The sequence below is a fragment of the Nicotiana sylvestris genome, chromosome 9 (assembly GCF_000393655.2).
Source record: "Nicotiana sylvestris chromosome 9, ASM39365v2, whole genome shotgun sequence".
Taxonomy (NCBI): domain Eukaryota; kingdom Viridiplantae; phylum Streptophyta; class Magnoliopsida; order Solanales; family Solanaceae; genus Nicotiana; species Nicotiana sylvestris.
The window spans coordinates 15,979,347-15,999,195 of record NC_091065.1 but is presented as its reverse complement, the minus strand read 5'-3'; the positions used below and the strand labels follow the sequence as shown (position 1 = coordinate 15,999,195).

The 19,849-nt window shown below is 35.3% G+C and overlaps 1 protein-coding gene and 1 long non-coding RNA gene across 2 annotated transcripts; both read right to left on the bottom strand.

Annotated features, from left to right (window-relative positions):
* Nucleotides 1-4,944: 4,944 nt before the first annotated feature.
* Nucleotides 4,945-5,756, bottom strand: LOC138877174 (uncharacterized). Its single transcript, XR_011402510.1, has 3 exons — nt 5,483-5,756; nt 5,177-5,401; nt 4,945-5,097 (listed from the first exon to the last, which is right to left on the bottom strand). It is a non-coding gene; the product is annotated as an uncharacterized lncRNA (long non-coding RNA).
* A 328-nt stretch (nt 5,757-6,084) lies between these two features.
* LOC138877261 (uncharacterized) lies at nt 6,085-6,815 on the bottom strand. Its single transcript, XM_070156854.1, has 3 exons — nt 6,486-6,815; nt 6,253-6,402; nt 6,085-6,159 (listed from the first exon to the last, which is right to left on the bottom strand). The coding sequence occupies exons 1-3, from the start codon at nt 6,813-6,815 to the stop codon at nt 6,085-6,087; spliced, it is 555 nt and encodes a 184-aa protein (XP_070012955.1).
* Nucleotides 6,816-19,849: the final 13,034 nt, after the last annotated feature.

The window sequence follows — 19,849 nt, the reverse complement described above, 5'->3', positions numbered from 1 at the left end:
GATATCTATTGCTTGGTTCCTTTATTTTCACACCACCGTCCTAAGAACGTGAAATAAAAATTGATGCAAAATTGAGGATACAATTCATATCCTCAAGGTGGAGAAAAAAAATGGTGAAAGTGATGGCATCGTGCCACACGTTAAATCGGGCGCTTGTCGGGAGGCAACTCATCCTGTATTTTATTTTTATTTTTATAGTGGTCTTGTTTTGTTTTGTTTTTGTTTGCAGATTAGGGGAAGTCTGAGTACCGAATTTGAAGCTGAGAAACATGTTTGAGCATAGCGTAGGGTCGTCCCGACCCTAAATATTGAGGATCATGTTTCTAGTTAGGACCTAGATAGTCTCAGGGAGTATTTCTCATCCTTGTTTTAATATTTTTCTTTGTGAGCATGCATCAAGGACTATGCATAACATAAGTATAGGGTGGGGGAATTACTTCCTTAGTGTTATACATATAAAAAAAATTCTTATTATTTTTTTAACCCGTAGCTAGAAGTAGTCTAGTTTAGAGTAGTTTCTTTAAAAAATAAAAATATAGGGAAAAAAATAGAAAAAGCTCAGGCTTTTCCTAATCTTGAACAACTTTTTAAGGGATTAAGTTTCGATTAAAAATACCAAATATATATATATATATATATATATATATATATATATATATATATATATATATATATATATATGCTTTTATTAGGATAGAATAGGTAGTAATTCCCTTGGTTTTTCTTTGAGCACCGATTCTTTTCCAAGGGATGTATTTTTATTTTTAGAGTAGTGTAAGATATAGAGACTCAGATTGAATTCGGCATCTTTAATGACTTGTTTGATACCAGTAGAGTAAGACTTGCGCATGTGGATTATAATTTTTCTTATAAGTTTTCTAGAACTACTTGTGCCTTGAAAAATAAAATAGCTTGTTTGTGATGCTTTGGCTCATTTTTTTGACTCTTGTGCTAACTGATGTGCCTTGTGCATTTGAATTGTGGCTTAACTCTGTACTTGCTTTGATTGAAAGTAGAATTGTAGCCATTTTAATTGAATCATGTGCTATTGTGTGGTGAGATTTTTTGTGCACTTCCATGTAATACACTTGTGTCTAGAACTTGCCCTGCATGTGAGTTGAACTGGGTTTTGTACGGTTTGAAATATGATTTTAGGCTTTCTCTGATCCTTTTTCAATTTTAATACTACAACCAAATAAAATTATCCCTAGTTAGCCATGTTGAGCCTATAAACGTTTTGTTTGGCACCCACATTACAAGCTCATACCCTTTTTTTTATTCTTAATTAATCGATATTATTTTGATCATTTTACCTCTTAAAGCACTTAACTTGTAAAATAAGAGCTAGAAGGAACAAGGAGGGAACTTGGATGATTTTCGAGTGGAACCAATGAAAGAAAAAAAGGTACACTTATTTTGTAAGAAATGCACCACTAGCAGGAATCGGAAAAAAAAAGAAAAAAAAATTGAGAAAAGAGAAAAAAAATAGCAAAAAAAAGAAGAAAAATACATCTTCTCCTTGCTCGTGAGTGTGAGTCAAAGTAGTGCTTAATGAAAAATAGAATATTTTTGGGGTTATGTTGTTTGTGATGTTTAAAGTTGGGTTGAAGAAAGTTGCACTTAAAGTGATTACTTGGCGTGGTAGAGTTCTTAGGAGGGTAAACCACTTTTTCCTATATATATCCTACCCGTCCCTTAGCTCATGTTATAAGGGCAAACGACACAAATAGCCACTAAAAGCAGTGGCTTTTATTTTAAAGCCACTGTTTTCAATGTATTTAGACTTTAGCCACTCCTTTAAAAAACTTATACCTGACTGGACGAAAATACCCTTCTGGTATAACTTATACCTACGCTATCAACACAAGCTACACAAAGAGAAGAAGCGAGCAACAACAGCAGTTACCACAGCGGCGATCAACTGAGGACGAACCACCATTTCTCTTCCCAATTTCAAAAATTCAGCATTCTAATCCAAAAAAACGACATAGCTAAACAGTAAGTTGTAATTTCATGTGTTTCTATCGACTTTTATTTCGCTATAGTTATACTTTTTTAGATCTGTATTGATTTGATTATATATTAGATAAGAATTTGATTTTTTTCGAATTTCTGGATTGATAAATTTATAGATGATAATTCTATATTCCGGACATAGTGTCTTCATTTTGGAAATTGAATTCAAAAAAATAAGAACATTATGTCCTTAACTTTGATTCTACTGGCCTCATTTTGCAAATTGAATAAAAAAACTTAAGGACAAAATGTCCTTCACTTTGTTGTTGTTCTTCTGTATACAAAGTCCTGTAGCTTGAGTTTCAAATTGTATGTTTTAATTTCTGGTTCAAATGTTAAGGACTGACAGTCCTTAACTTTTAAATACATGTTTAAATGTTAAGGACTAGCAATCCTTAACTTTTAATTCCATGTTTAAATGTTAAAGGACAAGCAGTCCTTAGCTTTTAATTTCTGGTTCAAAAGTTAAGGACTAACAGTCCTTAACTTTTAATTCCATGTTTAAATGTTAAGGACTGGCAGTCCTTAACTTTAATTACATGTTTAAATGTTAAAGGACAGGCAGTCCTTAACTTTTAATTTCTGGTTCAAAAGTTAAGGACTGGCAGTCCTTAACTTTTAATTCCATATTTAAATGTTAAGGACTGGCAGTCCTTAACTTTTAATTCCATGTTTAAATGTTGAGGACTGGCAGTCCTTAACTTTAATTACATGTTTAAATGTTAAAGGGCATGCAGTCCTTAGCTTTTAATTTCTGGTTCAAAAGTTAATGACTGGCAGTCCTTAACTTTTAATTCCATGTTTAAATGTTAAGGACTGGCAGTCCTTAACTTTAATTACATGTTTAAATGTTAAAGGACAGGCAGTCCTTAGCTTTTAATTTCTGGTTCAAAAGTTAAGGACTGACAGTCCTTAACTTTTAATTCCATGTTTAAAACTTAAGGACTGACAGTCCTTAACTTTTAATTCCATGTTTAAATGTTAAGGACTGACAGTCCTTAACTTTAGTTACATGTTTAAATGTTAAAGGACAAACATTCCTTAGCTTTTAATTTCTGGTTCAAAAGTTAAGGACGGACAGTCCTTAACTTTTAATTCCATGTTTAAATGTTAAGGACTGGCAGTCCTTAACTTTAATTATATGTTTAAATGTTAAAGGACAGACAGTCCTTAGCTTTTAATTTCTGGTTCAAAAGTTAAGGACATGCAGTCCTTAAGTTTTAATTTCTGGTTCAAAAGTTAAGGACAGACAGTCCTTAAGTTTTAATTTCTTGTTCAAAAGTTAAGGATTGGAAGTCCTTAACTTTTAATTCCATGTTTAAATGTTAAGGACAGAAAGTCCTTATCTTGGTCTCTCACTTACAGTACACTTGTTCCTAATTCTACAAGGATTGCTTTATAACGTATGTCCTTAGTTTCCCATTCTCTTGACTTGTAGGATGGAAACAATATGCATAATAGTTGCTTTTAATGGTAGATGGACTGAAGACTATAAATATCTTGATCATCAAACAAAGCTTTTCCTAGCACCTGAGTCAATTCAGTTTGAAGATTTCGTTAAACAGATTTTTGAGCTTATTGAATTGGATAGAGAAAAGTTTGAAATAGTGATATGGTTTGATATCAACCTTGGAACAAGCAAAGGAATGCTTGTATCCAAAGATTTAGATCTTCACACATGTATAGAGTTGCTAAAAACTCATTCACTCTTCAAGAGCTGTCGTTTCATAGTTGATATTTCGGAAAGAGTTTTTGCATCAACAAGCAATGAACATGCCAACACAAAAACTCAACATGACAATCAAGAGCGATGCCAACAGATAGTTGAAGTAGATATGGTTGAAGCTCAACCATTAAATGAAGAGGTGCATCAAACATTTGATTCTATTCAAGTAGAAGGACAAAGCATTATAGAGATTGACAACGAACAAGCTTTGGGTATTCAAGTCTTAGAGAGTGCACCAGTAATCGAAGTAGTTGCTGACAAAACCTGTACTCAAATAACTAGACGAAGATCAAATTTAAAACAAAAAGAATCCCCAACTACGATATTAAGAGAAAATGCTTCTTTGGATAAAATAAAAGTTGGATCAGTATTTGACAAGAAGAAGAGCATAATTAACTGTTTTTCTAATATAGCAATCAAAGGACATTTTGAATTCAAAGTTGTTAGATCAAGCTCAACAAGATATTCGTTGACATGCAATGATGATAGGTGTCGTTGGTGTGTGCGTGCTTTCAGAATTAAAGACTCAACATTATTCAACCTGAACTCTTCGGAGTATTTTGATTGTCTGCCTTGGAACTTACTGCTTTTCCTTCCTCATCAAAAGGAGATTTCAACTGCCAGCTTAACTTTTTGTTCCTTTTACCTCGACCAAGTTCTTCTTCAACATTTCCTTCACCCTCCATAGTCAAAGTCGTATCAATGTCCATTTGTGTACTTGGAGGAGTAGGAGTAAGAAGAGAAAATGACGGACCATCATAACCAATACTGTCTCTCTTTCTTTTCCTTGTATATTGGTTAAGATCGTCATTATTGGTGTCCTCTTTGTTTTCCTCTACTGGCGACACTATATATATATATATATATTCATATATATATATATATTCATATTAGTTTTCTGCAACAAGTCAAATGAAGAGACAAAATTTCAATTGTACATATAATAATTAGGGCACAATCAGTACCTGTCTTCTCCGCAGTACCTTCTTGTATTTTTTCAAGAGACAACTCAGCTAAGATATTGCGTGCAACATTTTCGTTTTCTTGCAATTCCACATTTTCTTTATCTTGCAGTTGTTCACCATGATCTTTAGAAGCTTGTTGACAAGATTCTGCAAAAATATTTACAAGAGCTAACATGTTAATAATCTTTAATTAAAACAAACATATATATAATTAAAAAAGCACTGCCTAACCATTTGCAATATCCAAGATCATTCCAGCTACATCATCATCATCACATGTTGCATCTATAGATTTGGAATCAATCTCACTTCTGCCTATGTCTTGAGATTGTAGTCCAGTCTTCTCTTGATACTGCACTCCAGCTTCTTCGGTTGCTGCTTCAAAAGATACTGTAACATTTGCAATTAATACCCATTCTAATAATTCATTAAAATAAAGATACAATATATAATAAAAATTTTATCTAACCTTGACTGGCACAAGTTTGAACTCCAAATTTTTCTTTGTATGACAACAGTGTAGAGAGATCATACGTTCCTTCTAAGCATTTGCATACAATCTAGCTGACACTTGTCCCCAATGGACGTGTTAAATCCTCCTGTGATTGCAATCCTCAAACTCCACAATTTTTCTCTGGCACTCCTTTCTCTTGTTGATTCTCCTGCTCTTGACAATCTCCTAAATCTTCAACTTCTGCATGCACATGCATAGTTTATATGTATTAATCTATTGAATATACATTTCAACGAAAAAAAATCAAAATCTCTATCTAACCTTTCCCCAATATCAGTAACATTTTCAGTTTCATCATCTAGATGTGCATCTCTAAATTCTCTTTCATACTGACCCTCTGCATGCACATCCATATCATCACGTTCAACACCACCTGCATCTTGGTTGAATATGCCAGTAGGCTCAGTAGCACGACAATGATCATCAACTCCATATTTTCTAATTGGAACACTAGATTCTCTATCTGTGTTCATCTGATCAGCTTTCCCAAACATGTTCATCAAAGTATCAAGCTTTGATCCTAGAGTTTTCTTTAAATCCTGAGAAAGCAACTAAGTTACAAAGAGAAGGACATGTTTAAAACTTAAGGACAAACAGTCCTTAAGTTTGAACTCAAAGTTCAAAACTTAAGGACATGCAATCCTTAAGTTTGAACTCCAAGTTCAAAAGTTAAGGACAAGAAGTCCTTAACTTTGAATTCCAAGTTCAAAACTTAAGGACATGATGTCCTTAAGTTTCATTTCAAAGTTCAAAAGTTAAGGACAAGAAGTCCTTATCTTTCAATTCCAAGTTCAAAATTTAAGGACACAAAATCCTAAAGTTGGACTAACTGAAATTACCTTGATTTCATTCTCAATCTTTTTTTATGATACAGCAATTTTCTGATTAACTCTGGTAACTTCTGCTTGCAAATCCTTCTTAAAACTCTCTGATAATCTCTGAATCAAAAAACATAATATAAAAAAAAGGTGTTCGTAAGCAAGAAATAATCAAATAAAAAACTAATACTATTCAAAGGCAGAAACACATACTCTAACAATTTCCTTAAGTACGCCTTCATCAAATTGTGTGGAAGAAGACCTTGAGCCTCGATCTTGTGAAACTGGCTCCTCCACACAAAGAGGCTCTGTATCTTCTTCTTCCACGGGAATAAAGGGTGACACCTCAATCAACTTAAACACCTATTATATAAGAAAAACTAAACATAAGTATACATAACTAAAACAAATAAACAAAAAAAGAGATAGTAATTACATTAACTTACTTTTTCATTATGGAAATATTTTCTACAAAGAGCATCAAATTGTGGAGACTTCATTTCAGAATAACATAACATTCGAGGATAACCAACTTCTTTGAAGTTCACAAATTGTTTCTCTTGGAAAATAGGAAGTACTTCCATAATCCAGACACAAAACGCAAAAGGAAAGCCAACTAAAGTGTAGCTATCAATATCTTTTTCTTTCTCTTTCTCCTTCTGAACATCATTCTCATTTGATTTCAAGCAACTCTTCAATGATTTTAATAGCGTCTCATAAGCAAGAGAGCCCCAGTTGAAGGAAGCGCAAAGTGCATCATCGTCAACATTTTTCATTATTTGCTCCTACACATTCCTATTTTTCCTCTTGCCCATCAAAACCGACTAAACAAAATAGAGCGTTGTCAATTTCAAAGCATCATCATCACTGCCAGCAAATGATGAAGTTGTACCATGTGTGCGACTAGAAATAAAACTATACAAATCAGCCAACTCAATTTTGTCCTTTCCAGGGAAATAGACTCTTAAAAGCCTATTCTCTTTCTCATTTAAACCTTTCATGTCAAGCGACGAATAAGACTTCAAACCAGTAATAATATGGAATGCATCACGAGTAAACTTAATATCGCGGTCAAATACCTTGAAGGTCATCGAATCAGGTTCATTACTAACAATTTCAGAAAGCAATACACAGTGCATAAGTTTACCCGAGAACTTCACACTTTGTAATCTGAAGAAGTTGCCAAAAATACTTTCCCTCAATTTCTTCCATTGGTTATTCGACAGAAAACTTTTAATTGTTTCCTTATATTGAAAATCTCCTTTCCAATATACCAGAAAATTACGCCAATCATCAAAATCAAACAAATGATCGCCTTCCATTATAACACTAGAAAAGAAGGAAAAACAAACAAAGATTAGGACTTAACTTAAAATTTCAAGTTTAAAAGTTAAGCAAATACAATCCTTAACTTTAAATTTTAAGTGCAAACGTTAAAGAAATACAGTCCTTAACTTATACTTTCAACTTCCAAAGTTAAGGACACTTAGTCCTTAACTTCAAGTTTCATGTGCAAAAAGTTAAGGACAATAAGTCCTTAACTTTAAATTGTAAGTGCAAAGGTTAAGGAAATACAGTCCTTAACTTATACTTTCAACATCCAAAGTTAAGGACACTTAGTCCTTAACTTCAAGTTTCATGTGCAAAAGTTAAGGACAATCAGTCCTTAACTTTAAATTGTAAGTGCATAGGTTAAGGAAATACAGTCCTTAACATATACTTTCAACATCCAAAGTTAAGGACACTTTGTCCTTAACTTCAAGTTTCATGTGCAAAAGTTAAGGACAATCAGTCCTTAACTTTGAATTCCAACTACAAAATTTAATGTCGTTTCTTCCTTACATTTAATGAACACAGTTAACTGAAAATTCATAATCACAGTAAGCTTATGAATTTCTACGACTATTTTTATGAAATATACCTACATAATCAAATATATTGAATCAACCACAAACACATTTCAAATTTCACACACTAAAAATTTATCAAAAACAGAATCACACAAAATATACTACACTGAATCAACATATAATGCTAATTTTTAAAATTTCACACATACTTCACACGGCATTGAACCAACTTACACATAAAGAAAAACGAAAATGCATGAAAAAATATATTACCAGTCGCGATTGACAGAAGATGACGGAGAAGATGAAGGAGCAGAAGTTTAACTGAGATTGCAGTTTGCATGCGAGGAAGATGAAGAAGCGCAGAACACGGAACCCTGAACCGCTCTCGTCTGAACTCTGAACGAATGAAAATAAGGGTTTTCGTCGATTTTGGGATTATACAAGAAATAGAGAAAGGGTAATTGTGTCTTTTCCCCCTTAGTAGTGGCTATTTTTGATAAACATTTTAAATAGTGGATAAAAATTAAATACACCCTTATTTAGTGGCTACTACACGCCATTTTTATACGTTATAACCAGGATAAAGTCCTAATTGATTTTAGACTGAGCAAACCCACATTAGTAAAGATTTACATAACGGGCAAGCCTATGGTACCTTTGGTGCGCATGTGAACTTCTTTGAGAGAGTGAGTGATTTCTTCCAATATTTGAAGTCTAAATTACGTTCAAAGTTCATTTGAGTGTGTGAACTATATCTCTTTGATTTGGTGTAAGGGCACATGTTTCAAGATGGATAGGTGACTTTATTAAGCTCTTCAGTCAGAGTAAGTTGGTGTGAAAGTAGTTATGCTAGGGAGTCAGTTTCTGAGATTGAGATGTCCCGAAGTTGCTATTTGATTGTTTTGAATTGTTCACTATTGTGCTTGGCGTGTATTTAACATGGAGAATTAAGTTAAATAATGCATATACAGAGAGCTAATTGTTGGTGTCAACCAACGTTATGGGTCTGCTTGAGCTTAGTTGAAGAGTTGTGGCTTGATAGTGATAAGCTTAATTTTGTTCCATCTATTATAGGTTGATTTTACTTTGTTCGAGAACGGACAAAGGTTTAAGTGTAGGGTAGTGATGTTGAGCATATTTTTATATATTTTAATATTACATTACCAATATTTTAACTACTTTTTGGTGCTATTTGGTGTTAAAAATGTCTAACATGTGTTAATTATTAGTTTTATGACTAATTAAGTTATGTGTGATAATTTAGGATGTTTGGAGTGTAAAAATACGAAAAAAGGTGGTCCAGCTATAGGAGGAGAGGGCGGATGTGTCGCATCCGACCTTGGAGAAAAGGCTATTTGGCGCACTCCTAGTAGTGAAGTCCGAGAAGGCATCAATCTTAGCATTCACACCTGGGCACACCAAAGTTGAGGGAACAGAGGGTGGACATGAAGCATCCACCCCAGCATTCGATGCCTAGAAGTTCAAGCTGAGGCGGACGCGAAGCATCTAACTCAGCATCAATCCCTGACGCTGATTTGGAAAAGGAAAAAGAAAACTTTGGCTCACGACTTTTGTACGCAATATGTATGCCAAAAACGCCTCTTTTAAGGCATCTAATATACTTGGAAGCGGAGAAAAGCCATCACAGAGTTTGGAGACCGTGGAATTCATCTAGAGTTCTTGTTTTTCCCGTCTTTTATTGACTTTTATGTATTCTTGAGAATTATTTGAGATTGCTACCATGACTATGCGTGGCTAAACTCGTTTATTCTGGGGTTATGATTTTACATGAATGTTGATATTCGGAGATTGATTTGACAATTTAATTTATCGTATTGGATTATTTATTCATATCCTGAATTTAATTATTTTACTGTCTAGCTAACGGTGAAATACTATATATGAATCTCGAGCTGAACTTGAAAGAGGTAATTCTTGATTGCAATAGTATTGAATAGAGCGTGATCTTGAACTTAACCTAGTTATTAGGGAATTGATTTGCGAATATGGATAGAAATATACCTATTTGTCGTGCTTAGCCAAATGTGCAAAAGATTGTCAATGCATTTCTTTTATCTCTAATCTTATAGGAATATAGAGTTTAGAATAAATTGAATAGGCGAGTAGAAGTTGCCAAATTCTACGAATATTATTTTCCTTGCAGGTTAATAATCTAGATTAATTCTTCTCCTCTGATGACGTTAAATGGAGCAAAGTGTTAATCTATCAAACGAGAAAACAAATGAAATTTGGTTACAACTAAATTGTTACTAATATCTTGAATACAAAATAGAAAATATAAAGATACACATAAAACAGGCCGTGCAGTACAATAAAAATGGCTTCTTGCTGTAATAGATTTCCCAATAGGGCAATAAAAGTTGCCGCAGTAACGTTTACCTGCAATTGAATATTCGTCGGTAGAGGCGAAGCAAAAATTTTAAGTTCATGGGTTCGAGATTTTTAATTTTTTTAAGTTACTGGGTTCTATATTAATAAATTGTATATATTTAATAAATTTGTTAAGATATAAAAAGTTTGAACCAAGGTTATTGGGATCAGCCAAACTCGCAGCCGGCACTCTGGCTCCACCCTTGGATAAGAGACATATGTCATGGTTACAAAATAGAGATTTTTACCTCCTATTGCAAATGTTAACACCTTATTTATTTTAATAAATATCATTTAAAAAAATTATATTCTATAGATACCTTTTAATATTTATAGCAAAATATCTAATTTTGGTTACCTCCTACTCCTAAGCCACTAAATACGCTATTCGGTTACAATATTTTCTTTCTCTCTCTACTTTGATACAACTTTTAACTCAAATTTCTCATAAAGAGCTCTCCAATTCCTTCACCCACCATTGCCATTTTAGTATAAGGATAAAACGAAGAAGACCTCACTGAGTACGAAAATTAGAGGGAAAGAGCTGGGAAATTAGGATTTTATTTGATAAAATTCTCCATTTGTGGTATGTATATATAATTTCGGTTATTGCTGAAGACTCTAGAGATTCTTCTTCCTCCATATGGAATATTAAACCCTAAACCCTTCCGTTGCAATTACAATTGCAGAAGAAATCCTTACGTCTCCCTGTTCGCATAGCTATGGCGAAGAAAAGAAACAAGAATAAGAAAAATGGTTGTGCGGCTATGGATGTCTCCTCTGACAAGACGGTCACGGGTCCCTGTTATTTTCCTGAATTTGAGCTTGATGTTCAGAACTTAAGCTCAGCTATGGAGGAAATTCTGTGAAGAACGAAGAATGTGGAAGAAAGAGAAAGTCGGTTGTATTATTTTCTGTATATGAAAAATGTATACAATTGTCCTCTATATACAAGTAATAGCTCCACTCTTAATTAAGCCAGCTGGCATAACTAACTAACAGTTCCACTAACTACACCTAACTGTGGTTACTTCACTAACCCAAGTATGGTTACATTCAAGCTATCTACACTACTGACTCCAATACTCCCCCTCAAGCCGGAGGGTGCAAAATATTAAGAACTCCCAGCTTGCGCAACAGAAACACATGTTGTCCTTTTCCAAGTCCCTTAGTAAGCAAATCAGCCTGTTGTTCTTTAGTTCCAATGTAGTGAGTCTGCACCTTTCCTTCTTTAATCTTGTCCCTTATAAAGTGACAATCAATTTCTATGTGTTTGGTCCTCTCGTGAAAATAGGATTTGCTGCAATTTGCAAAGCAACCTTACTATCACAGTAGATATCAACTGATTTCTAGATGTTTACCTTTAACTCTGTAAATAATCCCAAAAGCCATGTCACTTCTGAAGTTGCTGCAGCCAAACTCCTATACTCTGCTTCTGCAGAGCTATTTGACACAGTTTGTTGCTTCTTTGATTTCCAAGATATTAGGAAACCACCAAACTTCACTAAGAAGCCAGTTACTAACCTTTTTGTATTTGGACAAGCTGCCCAATCCGCATCACAGAAACACACTAGCCGATCTGCACCTTCACTACTCATTAATATCCCCATTCCCGGTTCTTGCTTCACATACTTCACTATTCTCATGGCTGCTTCCCAATGAGACATCTTTGGTGATTGCATGAATTGACTGAGTGTCTGGACTCCAAAACTTATATCTGGCCTAGTGATTGTCAAGTACAATATTTTTCCTATCAATCTTTGATAGGCTGAGACATCTGCTAATGGCTCATCTCCCTTCGATCCTATGTATTCATCATATTCCACAGAAGTAAATTTCTGGTTGGTGTCAAGAGGAGTTGAAATTGGTTTTTCTCCTCCCAGTCCCAAATCTGAAATCAACTGCAAGGCATACTTTCTCTGATTCAACAATATTCCTTTGTTGGATCTCAACACTTCTATTCCCAGAAAATATTTCAGCTCTCCAAGGTCTTTTACCTTGAATCTTTGGTGAAGCACTTGTTTTGTCTCTTAAATCAGTTGCTCACTACTCCCTGTGATCAGCAGATTATCTACATACATCAACACCACAACTATGTCATCTTCTCTGATTTTGGTTAACATTGAATAATCATATAGACTCTGACAGTATCCTGCATCAATCAGTGCTTCATATAGTTTGATATTCCATTGTCTTGAGGCCTGTTTCAAGCCATATAGAGATTTCACTAATTTGCACACTTTTGTCTCCCCCTGTTTCCTGAAACCCTGGGGTAACTCCATGTACACTTCTTCATATAAATCTCCCTGCAAGAAAGCATTGTATATATCCATTTGAGACAAATTCCAGCCTTTTGAAGCCGCCAGTGCAATGACTGATCTAACGGTCACCATCTTTGTAACTGGTGAAAAAGTCTCATGGTAATCTAATCCTTCCTTTTGACTATAGCCTTTAACCACTAACCTTTCCTTAAATCTCTCAATCTCACCATTTGCCTAGCATTTTATCTTGTATATCCACTTGGAACCAATAACATTTTTTCCATTTGGTAAATCAACTATCTCCCAAGTATTGGTTTCTTCTAATGCTTTGATTTCCTGCTTCATAGCTTCTACCTATTTGTCATCCTTTGAAGCTTCTTGGAAATTCTGTGGCTCTGTGTCTAATGAGAATTTTGTTAGAAAGCTTCTATATTGTGTTGATAGGTTATCATAAGATACATAGTTTGATAGTGGATATATTGTAGTGTGCGCATGCTTCCTTGTCACATAGTCCTTGTAAGAACGTGATTTTTGCCCTATATGAGAATTACTCCCAAAAATTCCAAAAATAAAATAATTTTTTGTTTGTTTACAATTGTTGTGAATTTTGTGTTATTTTTCTTGTATTGTTTGCATTTGTTTGTGCATGTTTATTTGCGAAATTAATAAAAAATACAAAAATATGTCGCATTTGCATTTAGGATTTAAGTTTGCAATTATGAGTAATTAAGTTTGTTTTACAAGAATGAAAATTACAAAAATAGGCATCTTTTGCATTTTTAGCCTTTAATGTCCAAATTGTGTGATTGTATTTTAATTGTCATTTCATTTTATATGATAATTGTTGCTAGGGATTAATTAGTATTTTTAATAAGTTAATTTAGTTTGTAACTTAATTTAGAATTTTAGTTTTAGAAAGTAAAAGAAAAGAAGCAATAAAAGAGGAAGAAAATCGGATTGGGGCACCTTCTAATTAAAATCAACCATGGCCCAAACCAAATAAACTCTTACCGGGTCTAGCCGACCCAGTCTGCCCCATAACCCAAACAAATCCCAACCCACCCCCATTTTCATTTTTTCATTTTTCCTAATCCTAAAAAACCCCAAAACTATCCTGCCCCCCCCCCCTCTCTTCTTCTCCTTCTCCAAACCAAGCTCCCTCTCATGGCTGCCCCTTCCCCTTCACGTCCAACAGCCCTCTCACCTCCATGGCAGCTGTTGCCCAAGCTCCTTCGTCTTCATCGACGAACAACACACAGCCTCGTCGTCCACCCAACTCCCCATGGCTGCTGCTCCTTCATCTTCTTCATCAATGTCTAGCGACCTCACCTCCCATGGTTGTTGCTTCGTCTACCACTCCAACCCTCAACCAAACGACCACTATCGCTTCTGCTACGTCCAACCATCAACAAATAACACCCCGTCCGCCATTAACGAGCAGCAACGTTGCTGCGTCGAGCCCCAGCCAGCTTCACCTGCTGCTTCTTCTGCTTCACCCTCTCCAGTCGCGAAGCTCCATGTCCAGCAGCCACTACTGCTGCTTCACCTCAACGCACACACACACACAGCCTCACGTCCAAACAACCATAAAACCAAATGCAGCTGCTTCTTCTTCAGCCCATCGCACGAGCAAATAACCAGTCCGCCTCCCGTCTCCATGCCGGTTTTGATTTCTGTCTCATCATGGAGCTCGTGTGTGCTTTCATCGGTTCGAGCCTGACTAAGAGCTGCCATCCGCTCAAGGTCTCGTTTGGTTTTGTTTGAGTCCGTCGTTGTTCATCGTTCAGTGAGGTCCAGTCGAGTTCGTCGTTGCTCCGATCCAGTTAGTTGGTTTAAGTTTCATTTCTGTCCGTATTTTGTTTGATATTTTCAAATTTGAAATTAGTATATGTTTTATTCATTTCTTGATTATTTCTTCAGTTTGTTTTTATTCATTTGTTCTTGTTTAGTTTAATATAGAAGTGTGTTGGTTATAATATTGTTAGATTTAATTTGAAGTTCAATTGATTTTTGAGTTTAGTGATTTGAATTACTTGTTTGTTATGTTCAATTTGTTACTGTTATTGAATCTGAAAGTATGTTTGTTGTTAAAAATATTGTTCAGTCAAAAATATTGAGTTTCTAGCCTAAATTTGTTAACGAAATTTGATTAGAAATTGGTTATAGCTGTTGTATTTTGGTTAGATTGATTAGGTGAATTGATTATAGGTGATGGGGGTAGAATGGTAAATTGCAGTATTTTCAAGGGCATTTTCGGGATTTTAAATGAGTCTTAAAAATGATTAATTTGAGTGCTCCGTCCACTAGGTACCAATAATATTAAAATAATACATAAAATAATACGTAGTGGGGGACACGACATAATGGTGAGGAATTAATACATTGTTTAATATGGTGGGGGACAAAGCATGCGTTAGTGGGGAATAATGGAATTAAATAAGGAAAAGGTATGTGTTAGTGGGAACTAATATATTTGTTTAATATAGTGGGGGACAAAACATTAGGTAGTGGGATTCAAAAGAGGGATGGGTAGAAGATGGTGGGATTTATTTTTAAATACTTGAAGTTTTGTAAATAAATAGAGGGGGCTTGAGAGAAGTAGAGAGAGGTTTTTTGCCGAATATTAAGGGGAGGATTCCGAAAATATTGAAAGGGGATGGGGGATTGGTTGAATATTGAGAAAAAAATTTCGAAGGAGATTCGAAAGAGAGAGTAGTATACACCCGATATACAATCTGCATACACTGGATATACAGAGGGGTCAAGATTTAAGGGTTAAACATTAACTGGTCTTTCAATCTAAAAAAGATTGACTTTGTTTCTGCCCGTTGATTGTTGTTGGTGTTTTTGGATTTTCATTTGATTTGTTTCCTTGAGTTTGGTTGGTTATTTGCTACTACTTCACTGGTTGTTGCTAGATTTCTGCTCGGTTTTTAAATCTGTTGCTGGGTATTGTTGTTGTTGTATGCTACTGCATTCCTGCTGATCTTCCTTTTCTTTTGCTTCCAATTTCAGGTACACAACTGACACGCTGGTTACTGTAAAGTGAAACATGAAGCATGAATATGAAATGAAGAGTTGAAGTTCTGAATTTATCTTAGTTATATTCTGAATTTTAGTTGTATATATACATTATTTAGCTTCCTCTATTCAGAATCATGTAGTTGTTTAATATATATAATGACAGTAGCTTAGTGGACGAACTGTCTATGTATTGCTAAAAATAAATAAATAAATGTTGTAGTAACTCTGTTCAGTTAGTTCGTTATTGTTTGATGATTATCATGTCTCAAAAAGCATGTTAGCTGATTTAGACTATTCTTAAACATTCAACAGTTAGCTCATTAAAAGAATAGACCGTTTCGGAACTTGTAGGAATATTGTTTATCTAGATACTATTGGTTAATTTCATCATGTAAATGGTCTAAGATTAAAATTAGATTGCTAAGTTTTTTTTAATTTGACAAACTGTGAGCATGCCTAGTATCATGTAACTAGGCAGTAACATGTGAATGAGATGGCCCAGGTCCAGTTTTGTGTCATACACGTTGAGCCTGGGTCCACGTTGGCCAACGGGTTATCCATATTGTGTTTACATTCTGATTTAACAAATTGCGTTCGGAACCCGACTATAACAACTCGTAAGCATGTAAATATATTAGGACCTTTTCTCTTTCATTTTTTAGAGACAAATTTAATAGAAAAAATGTATGCACTTTAGGATTATCCTTTTAAAATAAATGAGATGAGCCTCACCCAATAAAATGCACAAGTTGCGGGGCCCTCAATAAATGGTTAATAATTGTATAGACTTCGGGATCAGTCGTTTAGCAAATTTCATGGCCTTACCCAAAATAATGATACGCTAGTCGCTTTAGACGCGCCTTTAACAATTTACTTTCTTAAACTCGGGTGCACATTTATGTGACCCAAATCCAAATCTCAACAGAGTCGAAATATGTCGATAACTACGGGTACATTGATGTGACGTGGTTCGAGATATATTTTCACGATGATGCAATTCTCGATAAAAATAATAATAATGATAAAAGCGGTAAAGAGTTAAAATTCGCACATATGTTCAACATGTATTATATCAGATAATCAAGCCGAATATGATAGTTGAGCGACCGTGCTAGAACCACGGAACTCGGGAATGCCTAACACCTTCTCCCGGGTTAACAGAATTCCTTATCCGGATTTCTGGTGCACAGACTGTTAAATAGAGTCATTTATTTCCTCAATTCAGGATCTAACCGGTGACTTGGGATACCATAAATCTCCCAAGTGGCGACTCTGAAATAAATAAATAAATCCCGTTTCGATTGTCCTTTAATTGGAAAAAACTCCCTACCACGCCCCTTTGCGGGTGGCGCGGGCAAAAAAGGAGGTGTGACAGCTCTGGCGACTCCGCTGGGGAATCAAGACCCAGAATCTCTGGTTCAGGGTTCAGAATTCGAGGTAGGATAAATTGTTATATTTGGCTTTATCTGATTTTTACATATTTGAGCCTAATGTGCTAAACGATGCTTTTACCGTTTTGATATTATATGAACTGTATATAAACTGCGCCGAAACCCTTCTCTTCTTACCTCCGGGGATGTGCTTGCTGGTCGAGACTCCCTATTCTGTTAGTGTCAATACATGAAATAAGAAAGAGGTCGGACAAGTTGCTAAGCCGGATGGCCTTTTGGTTCCTGGTACGTAGCCCCCTCCTCAACTCGAGTTGTCCGCTCGGGTACACAGTCTAGAACAATACCCAGGTTATGAACCTAGTATAACAAAACCTCATGCCGGATCCCTAGTAGGAACGTTTATTTGCATCATGTTGCATTTGACTTAGGGGACTCAACACAGGGGTTGGGTCCGTCTATGACAAGCAACCTGAAATGAAAAAAGACCATCCTGTTGCATCCTGTTTGTTTTGCACATTTATTTGCTTCAGATCTGCATGCTGACCGGCTTCTGAAATCGGGAATTTTTGAAAAATTGTGAAAAACATATATAGCAGTGTAGGGAAATAACTACTTATTTTTAGAAAAATAAAACCAATGTCCAAGTAGTGTCAAAACTCTGCCGAAATTTTGAAAAATTGTCATTTTTAGTTTAATTTATTTGAAAAACAAAAAAAATCTTGTTTACAAGTTTAGTTTATGTTGCCCGAACTACGCGGGTCTGATTCTCACCGGATGTGAGATACGTAGGCAAACCTCTTCGGTTCCGGCCCACCATATTCAAAAAATCCAAAAAAATATTTTCCATTACTTGCTTCTTTAGAAAGTCTTTCTATTAAACCTCAATTTTAAAAAAAATATATAATACAAAAATATTTCCTTTTAATCGCTCTCAAAATCCAAAAATATTTGTTTAAAAAATTCAAAAGAAAATTCAAGATTCAAAAATATTTTCTTTTCTTTTGTAGTATTTCTTTCATAAATTCAGACTAATAGTCCAAAATATTTCCTTTTTCTTTAGAAGATTTTTCGAAATTTCCAAAAAACAAAAAGGAAAAGAAGTTAAAAAAAAATATTTCTTTAGTCGTCGTTTCTTTTCAAAAATAATAATAAAAAAAAACAAATCGAAATCCAAAAATATTTTCTCTCTTCTTTGTAAGTATTTTATTCGGAAAAAAAAAGTTAGTTTATTTCCTTTATTCCTAATCGGCCCGAACTACGCCGGTTTGATTCTCACAGGATGTGAGATACGTAGGCAGCCCTCATCGGGTCCAACCTCTCCTTTTGTAAAAATAGCAAAAACAAAATGTCAAAAAAATTTCGTCATAGAGTTGGGTGATGCTGTTTTGTCAGAAATAGCCGAATGTTCCCAAAAAGGACGTCGGAAGGCTGACTTTGCATAAACGGCCACCTTTGATCATGTTTTTAGGATTTTGGTCGGTTAGCTAACGCAGCCTTAAAATCTTCGTCCCCGAGGTGCTGAAAGGCAGCGTTGGAAAAACCCGGTCTTTTATTTTAATTTGAAAAAAATAATAATAAGAAAAAGAGTCAGTGGTCAAAAATACCGTTTAGATTTTTGGTCAAAATAAGCCGAGCCAACTTCGGCGGTGTCTTAAACCGTTCTTGCCGAGATAGCCTTAGAAGTATCTTTCAGTTGTCAAAAGGCTATTTTCGTAAAAGAACGGACAAGTTTGTGAAATGTCATAAAATAATCTTCTCAGCCTCAAAATTCATGTGAAATTGGGAAGGGGCCACGTTTGCAAAAACAGCCGTTTGGTCAAAATCGGCATATAGGGGAAGGAATCTGTCATTTTATTTTTCTTGAGTTTGTATTTCTTTTGATTAGAGAATGTGGGACGTTTGACTTTCGAGTCTGTTGTTCGTCTTTTAAGTAATTCCAAAAATGTTTTATTGTTGTTTACCTTTTATGTGGCAGAACTACGCCCGGTCTGATTCATGCGGGGACATGATACGTAGGCAATCCACATAAGATTCGACCACCATTAAAAAGGAAAAAAAAAATTAAAAAAAAAAAGAAAAGAAAAAAGGGGGAGCACAATTACAAGAAACTGGAATGACGCACATAACTGAAGAAAATGCATGATAGAAAGGGTTAATTGCCTAGTTGCATTGCATCCTTAATGTGTGCTTTCTTATCTGTTGAAAACCCTAACGCTAACAGGTTGCTTCCATTTTGTCCTCTTCCAATATCAGAAAGGTGGTTGGTTGTGGTTCTGAAAGTAACGCTTCCCTGCAACACAAAGGCAAAAGGCAATGGCAGAGAACAACAGAGCTAAGTGGGTTGGTACCGATGCCCGAAAGCGGTTGGTTGAACAGGACTATGGGTTGGTAGAAGAGGTAAAAATGTTGAGACATCATGTGGCAGACATGTATCAGGCATGGATGACTGGGAAAGCACCACCCCCGCCACCGCCTAGCTTCTTGAACTCTGTCCTTGCCCAAGCACCCAACACTATAACGGATGATCCCCCATACTCTCCATCCCAACCCACTTATGATAGCTTTCCCAGCCACCCGAGTAGCTCCATCACTCGTCAATGCTACTATTACAAACAATAACAGTAATAAAGAGCATGGGATATAGACTAAAGCTGAAGATGTTGAAGCGGATAGTGGTCTTAGCAATATTGATGCGAAGCTCAGTGGCTAAGATGTCAGGTTTGATAAGTGGGAGGATGCTCCGTTCCTTGGTTAGCAAGAAAGAAGCTTTTGGTGGCTTATCTTGTTGTCATTTCTGTTGTCCGGATTATTCTTAGGGTTGTAATCCGGATATTGTCTTGTGTCAAACTTTCTTATCTTTCCATTTTTGTCATAGCAGTTTGTTTAGTTT

Excerpts from the sequence above, each read along its gene's own strand:
- LOC138877261 (XM_070156854.1), bottom strand. The coding sequence starts at position 6,815 with ATGAAAAATGTTGACGATGATGCACTTTGCGCTTCCTTCAACTGGGGC. Across the intron at positions 6,403-6,485 it reads AATATTTCCATAATGAAAAA|GTGTTTAAGTTGATTGAGGT; the intron begins GTAAGTTAATGT and ends CTTATATAATAG. Across the intron at positions 6,160-6,252 it reads TACTTAAGGAAATTGTTAGA|AGATTATCAGAGAGTTTTAA; the intron begins GTATGTGTTTCT and ends TTTTTGATTCAG.